The sequence below is a fragment of the Orycteropus afer genome, unplaced genomic scaffold (assembly GCF_000298275.1).
Source record: "Orycteropus afer afer isolate SDZICR_OR568_19922 unplaced genomic scaffold, OryAfe1.0 scaffold01240, whole genome shotgun sequence".
NCBI classification, from domain to species: Eukaryota; Metazoa; Chordata; class Mammalia; order Tubulidentata; family Orycteropodidae; genus Orycteropus; species Orycteropus afer.
Window position 1 is genome coordinate 112,602 of NW_006922827.1, and position 7,503 is coordinate 120,104.

General features: G+C 44.1%; 1 protein-coding gene across 1 annotated transcript in view; it reads left to right on the plus strand.

Moving 5' to 3' along the window:
- Positions 1–4,928, plus strand: part of LOC103213058 (lysine-specific demethylase 5D-like) — a 104,824-nt gene extending 99,896 nt beyond the window's left edge. The window contains exons 18-26 of the mRNA XM_007958955.1: positions 543–639; positions 1,199–1,557; positions 1,982–2,120; positions 2,556–2,735; positions 2,877–3,014; positions 3,230–3,829; positions 4,073–4,142; positions 4,281–4,480; positions 4,578–4,928. Of these exons, the coding sequence (XP_007957146.1) occupies positions 543–639; positions 1,199–1,557; positions 1,982–2,120; positions 2,556–2,735; positions 2,877–3,014; positions 3,230–3,829; positions 4,073–4,142; positions 4,281–4,480; positions 4,578–4,928 (2,134 nt within the window). The remainder of the gene's footprint in view (positions 1–542; positions 640–1,198; positions 1,558–1,981; positions 2,121–2,555; positions 2,736–2,876; positions 3,015–3,229; positions 3,830–4,072; positions 4,143–4,280; positions 4,481–4,577) is intronic.
- The last annotated feature ends 2,575 nt before the right edge of the window (positions 4,929–7,503 follow it).

Below are 7,503 nucleotides of genomic sequence, written 5' to 3' on the forward strand. Positions count from 1 at the left end.
TTCTGCTGTGCATGGGGTCGCTATGAGTCGGAAACGACTCGACGGCACTTAACAACAACAACAACAAAGTATAAACCTATTTGTTTTTATTTTTATTGATCCATCTATTTGTTCTCAACTCAGCTCCCATACTGTCACATATCTTTAAAACCTGATTTTCTTACTTTGATGTTTTCAGTCTCTTATTTTCTGCTAATAGTCTTTACCTAATAGATTATGGCATCATGAAATGCCCTCAATCATTTTTATCTTACTGGTTCTAAGTATCAGAACTTAGGAAAGGTCTTTATCTCCATGGCAGGAAGATGAAGCAGTCTGCTTCCATAAAGATTTACTGCCTTGGAAATCCAGTAAGGGTCACTATGAGTCAGAACCAACTTAATAATGGCAGTGGGTTTGGGTTTTTGGTCTGGTCACACATTCCAAGGTATTAACTAGATTTTGGAGGAGAAATAAGAGTATTATGAGCATTCTAAGAATATTTAAAACATGGCTTTAAAAAGTCCACTGAATAATAAGTCCTTCCTCTCTGGCTCCCACAGAATGGAAACACCACAGCTGACCCTGGTTGAGCTCCAGGTCCTTCTTGATCAGATGGGCAGCCTGCCTTGTGCCATGCATCAAATTGGTGACCTCAAGGTGAGGATTGAGTGGCAAGATGAAATCTTTGTTAACTAATATTAGTGACATCTGAGGTATCAGGAAACCTTGAGAGCCTGTTTACTCGAGTGTCACCTTGTAACATCAAATTCTACTCTGTGAGTTATGAATATGGGTGATGGTCCAACACTATATCTTTGAGAAGCTTATAGTGCAAGGGCATAGTCTCCCAAACAAATTATTGAAGATAGTAACAAGAAAGTTACGTAAAAGTTTAATTCTTGGTAATAGTATGAGGAAGGGGGAGATTTTCAGACTGGAATCTTAAGATACTTTCTAGAGGGATAAGGTAGCATTAAAAAGTGGGTCTGGAAAACCACATTTTAGATCATTAATGGAGAACCAGGAGTCTCCAGGGTAAACAGTGTTTGTTGATACCAAGCAGATCGTGTCTTAGCGTGTGATTGAGAATTTCTAGAACAATAATACATGCCTGTGAGAGAAAATCACAGTATTCACAGGGGAGTAGATCAAGGAAGGCCAGGTAGTTGGACATTTAGATAGCTGTAAATCAGTTTATCATCTTTCATTCTTGCAGGTTGTCCTGGAACATGTGGAAGCCTTCCGAGTTGAGGCCCGTGAGGCTCTGGCCTCATTGCCCTCTAGTCCAAGGCAACTGCAGTCCCTGTTGGAGAGAGGACAGCAGCTGGGTATTGAGGTGCCTGAAGTCCATCAGCTCCAGCAGCAGGTGGAGCAGGCATGTTGGCTAGATGAGGTGAAACAGGCATTGGCTCCCTCTGCAGAAAGGGGATCCCTGGTCATCATGCAGGGGCTGCTGGTTACTGGTGCCAAAGTAGCCTCCAGCCCTGCTGTGGACAAGGCCCGGGCTGAGCTACAGGAGCTGCTGACCATTGCAGAACGCTGGGAAGAAAAGGCTCATTTCTGCCTGGAGGCCAGGTGGGGCCCAGCCTCTCCCCATCTGAACCCTGACTCTACCTCTCAGAGATTGGGGTGATTGTAAGTGTGGCTTCCATAGGTGATCTTGGATATCGTACTCCCAGTCTTGCATCTGCTTAATTCTAAATGATTGACATTATATGTTATCCATTCCTGTCTAGACCTCCTGTTTTAAAGGCAGTAATTGAGGAAATCTTCCTTGGCTGAATTTGTACTTAAGTGGCAGGTACCCACCTTGAATTCTGAGGAACCAAATTACCCCTTTAATGTTTAGGTATTTCCTCACACTCTGAGCATTTTTGCTTGCTTGCTTTGTCAAATTTTGTATTGCTTATGCTTTTGTCAGGGAAGCTGAGGACAGTAAAATGTACATACATATATGTGCTATTTAAAGATGGATTTCTCTTTTTCCAAACATTTTTAGACAGAAGCACTCACCAGCCACATTGGAAGCTATAATCCGTGAGACAGAAAATATCCCTGTTCACCTGCCCAATATCCAGGCACTCAAAGAGGCTCTAACAAAGGCACAGGCTTGGATTGCTGATGTGGATGAAATTCAAGTAAGATCATGTTCGCCACTCTTCCACTGTAGGCTTGCAATGATAAGGCCCTCATTGTGCCTTAGACTTACTGTACCCTAGACTTTTTCTGTCCTAAGAGGGAGGTTGGATGGTGACTAGAGGGAGCAGGGGATGTCAGTATAAGAGCACACACATATGTATATGGTTCTCAAGCTGAGAAAAGACTGTGGACATAGAAAATACCAGAGGAAGCAAATTGGGGGGAGGAAAAAAAAACTAGTCTCATGATCCTGTTAATTGGGTATTTTGGTTCTTGCCATTGGAAGTAGTTCTGCAAGAAATATAGTTGCTATCCCTTTTTCCTTCTAGGGTAGTTTAAATGAGTAGTGTAATACCCAGCATTGCTCAGCATAAGTTTAGACACAGTAGGTGTTGCCATAATTTAACTGAGCTTTCTCTTGCCCCTGTCACCAGAATGGTGACCACTACCCCTGTTTGGATGACTTGGAGGGCCTAGTGGCTGTGGGCCGGGACCTGCCTGTGGGGCTGGAAGAGCTGAGACAGCTAGAGCTGCAGGTACTGACAGCACACTCATGGAGGGAGAAAGCTTCCAAGATCTTCCTCAAGAAGAATTCTTGCTATACACTGCTGGAGGTGAGGCCTAGGACCCTGACCCACAGCCTCACCTGTCTCTGGCCTAGCTGTCATGAGATAGCTCATGTGGGTTTTTGTGCAGGACTAGGGAGGGGAGATTAAGATATAGAAGCCCATTCATTCCCTTTCTGCCTGCCTCAGGTCCTCTGCCCCTGTGTAGATGCTGGTTCAGACAGCATTAAACGTAACCGGTGGATGGAGAAGGAGCTGGGATTGTATAAATCTGACACAGAACTGCTGGGATTGTCTGCACAAGACCTCAGGGACCCAGGCTCTGTGGTAAGGAGTTTGGGGATAAATGGAGATAAGTTGGATTTGGGGTATCTCCCTATTACAGTAATTGATCCCTGGTAATGAGATTGCCTGAGCTGGGGGACTGTGGAGACCACTTGCCTCCTGGATCTCAGTTTTCCTGTCTTGGGAGTGAGTTAAGGGGGTGAAAGAAGGGAAGGGGCTCGTGCTAATCTGTTCTCCCCCTGCCCTGACCATGGCAGATAGTGGCTTTCAAGGAGGGGGAGCTGAAGGAGAAGGAGAGTATCCTGCAGCTGCGTCGCACCAACTCAGCCAAGCCTCATCCACTGTCACCATCTACCACAGCTGCTGCTGCAACCTCAATATGTGTGTGTGGGCAAGTGCCAGCTGGGGTGGGAGCTCTGCAGTGTGACCTATGTCAAGACTGGTTCCATGGGCAGTGTGTGTCAGTGCCCCACCTCCTCAGTTCCATGAGACCCAGTCCAACCTCATCCCCACTGCTGGCCTGGTGGGAGTGGAACACCAAATTCCTCTGTCCACTGTGCGTGCGCTCACGGCGCCCACGCCTAGAAACCATCCTCGCACTGCTAGTATCCCTGCAGAGACTTCCTGTGCGTTTGCCTGAGGGTGAAGCCCTGCAGTGCCTCACAGAGAGGGCTATTAGCTGGCAAGGCCGTGCCAGACAGGCTCTGGCCTCTGAGGATGTGACTGCCCTGTTGAGACAGCTGGCTGAGCTTCATCAGCAGATGCAGGCTGAACCCAGACCAGTGGAGCTCCCTGGCTATCCTTCAGTCTCTGACTCTGATCCTCTCACAGAGAATAATGGCAAGGATATGCCTAAGGTGAGCTTGGCTTCTACCCCTTTTTAAGACTCTTGCTGCTTCTCCCTGTCCTCTAATTTTCAATCTCCTTTGACCCTATCCTCTTCATTCTGTATCCTGTCCAGATTTCTAGATAATGTTCCCTTTTGGTAGTCTGTGTCTGCCCTCTTCCTCCAAGAGGTGGAAGGTCCCCCCAGTCTGAGGTTGGGAGAGAAAAAGTAGGACTTCGTTTTTTGGTTCAGTTACCTGTACCCATTTTTGCAGCTGCAGGAGTTGCTGGAGAACAGAGACAGTGTGGCCAGTCCTGAGAAGGTTTCCCCAAGGGAGAACTCAGGTAAGAGAGGTAGGTCTAGGTGGGGTAGACTGTTAACTAGACATCAAATAGAGTGGCCCCTGTGTTTCTTGGCTCTGACCTGGTGGTGGGGGTGAGACCAGGGCAGCCTTTAACCCATTCTTTTCCCCTAAACCTTAGACTTGGAATCACTGTCCTCACTGTTGCCACAGTTGACTGGCCCAGTGTTAGAGCTGCCAGAGGCAACCCGAGCTCCTCTGGAGGAGCTTATGATGGAGGGGGACCTACTTGAGGTGACCCTGGATGAGAACCACAGCATTTGGCAGCTGCTGCAGGCTGGACAGTCTCCAGATCTGGAGCGAATCCGCACATTGCTGGAGGTGAGGTGAGGGGCAGGATCAGATCGAGGTCAGGTCAACCAGGCTTGGAGCAGATGCTGACCCACACCACTTCCTGCATGTCTTTATGCAATTATAGCTGGAGAAGCCTGAGCATCAAGGGAATTGGACAAGGGACCAGGTGTTGGAGAGGCGGCGGCGGCGGCGACGTAAAATGGACCTGGATAGTAAGAATGAGGATCCAAATCAAGAAAACCTGGAGTCAAAAAGAGCCCGGGGCTCAGGGGTTAAGCCTGAAGAAGGCCAAGAGGAAGAGGTTGAGGAGGAAGCAAGCCATGATACCATATCACCAACCCAACCCACACACCACAGCCTCATCTTGAAAGGGAGCCAAAACAACTTGGAACCAGAGAATGCAGGTCCCCTAGCCTCTTTCCCTTCTTTAAACCCTTTGCTATATCTGTCCTCCTCAAATCATCAAGAGTTGTGACACTAGCACAAAATATATTCCTGAAATCTCCTTGACTCTGAAACAGGACATAGGAGATCCTGGACCTTATTCCCTATCTAGAATTTGTTACTTAAGATTTTTAATATTTTATTCCTCAAAGTATTGTTTTTAGAGTGCCTGGGTGGCACATATACTTTGGCACTGAACTGCTAACATAGAGATTGGCAGTTCAGATCCATGCAGAGGCACTCCAGAAGAAAGGCCTGGCAACCTACTTCTGAAAAATCAGCCATTGAAAACTCTGTGGAGTAAAGTTCTACTCTGACACACATGGGGTCTAGTAAGTAGGAATCCCACTCAATAGCATCCAGTAGTTTAAAGCTTTTGTTTAAAGCTCAGTTTGTAAGAATCATGCCTGTTGCCAACAACATTCCTAGGATGAATTGGTATACAGTGAATGACTGCCCAAGCAAGCTTTATATAAACTTTAAGAAAGGCAGCTATAGCTCTTTATTTTAACTCTTTACTTCTCGTATTCTTTTGCTTATATCTTCATAACATTTTGTTGCTTTTTTGTACCTTCACCTTTATTCTACCTTCTTCCTTGGTTCATTAAGTGTAAGAAAAGACCTTCCCTGATGTAATACCTTTGTTAAACTGAAAAGAATAGAGCAAAACATTTTTTGTTCCAACTGTTGTCTGTTTATTTTCTTTTTATTAAAAATAAACTTAAAAATGGATATGTTTTGAAACTGGATCTGATTTGCACTTTGTGTAATTGTAATTCAAGTTATATGTCAACTTGGCTGGGCCTAGTTTTGAGTGGCTGAGCCCCTGTTGGTCATTATTTTCCATGATGAAACTGCTAATGAACTCCATGGTGGAAGCTGCTTTGGGGATGTGGTCTGCTCCCAGTATATAAGGAGAAGCGTTGGGAATGGTCCGCAGCTTTTTGGCACACTTGGACCCTGCACTAGCCGTGTCTTCAGTAATCTGCTGTGTTTCCTGCCAATCTTGGAATTGTCTCTGGACTTGAACTAGTGGGCTGCCATGTTGTTTGGTAATATTGGGACTGTGCTGTTTTATTTGTCAACCTTGGGGTTGTCAGTCTGAGCACCCAGCAGCTGCCTGAGTGAAGAGACACCTCTAGCTACAGTGGGCCAGGAAAAAGGCAGAGTTGAAGCCCAAGGTTAAGGGGTTTTTATCCAGCCCCTAGAGTTCGGCACTTCAAACTCAGATTTCCAGCCTCCAAAACTGTAAGAGAATAAACTCATGTTTGGTAAAGACACCCAACAACAAAAGGACGATACACATTCTATTCCAGTGCACATGGGTCATTTCTCCAGAACAGACCATATTGTAAGCCACAAAACAAACCTCAAAATTAAAAATACTGAATTACAACAAGACAACTTCTCAGATCAAACTGCTATTAAATTATAAATCAGTAATGGGAAGACCAATGAGAGGGAAAAACCAAAAAGATGGAAACTGAATGATACACTACCTAAGAACTTATGGGTAGCAGAAGAATTAATAAGTTAAAAAAAATCCTAGAAACAAATGAGAATTGAAATACAGCCTACCAAATGTCTGGGACACAGCAAAATCAGAGGTCACTTTATAGCAATAAATGAATAAGAGAAGAAAATTAGAAAAATAGCAACAAATATACAGTATCCAGAAGAAAAAAATATATCAGAGCAGAAATAAACAATAGAGGAAATCAAGACAAGAAGTTGGTTCTTTGAAAAGATTAACAAAATCAATAAACCACTGGCAAATTTAACAGGAAAAGAAAGAAGCAGCAAATAACATGAATAAATGGATGACATCACAATAGAACCAACTGAAATTAGATAATCCCAGAATAAATATGAAGAACTACTCCAGCGATAGACAAATTTCTAGAAACACAAGACCTATCTAAACTAACTGGGTCTGAGATAGAATACGTGAACAGACCCATAACAGAAGAAGAAATTGAGCAGGTCATTAATGCCCTCCCTGCCCCCCCCCAAAAAAAAAAAAAAATCCTGGCCTAGATGGCTTCCCTGGAGAATTCTATCAATTCAGAGAAGAGCTGACACCTGTTCTCACAAACTGTTCCAGAACATAGAAAATGATGGAACATTCCCAAATTCATTCTATGAAGCAAGCTTAATTCTGATACCAAAACCAGGGAAAAACACCACTAAAAAGGAAAATTATAGACCAGTATCCTTCATGACACAAAATCCAAGCCAGCATAATCCAACAACATACCAAAAAAATAAGACATCATGACAAAGTGGGATTCATACCAGCTATGCAAGGATGATCTAACTTTCGAAAAATGAGTGTTATCCATCACATAAATAAAAGAAACATTGGATAATATCATGTTTTGACAATAAAAGGCACTTGTTAAAATTCAACATGGATTCCTGTTCAGAACACTCAGCAAAATAAGGAATAGAAGGGAAATCCTCACCATAATAAAGTGCATATATGCAAAATCAAGGGCCAACGTTATTATCAGTAGAGAAAGACTCAAAGCATTCCCCTTGAGAATGGGAATCAGATAGTGATGCCCTCTATCACCACTTCTACTTAACATTGTATTGGAAGTCCT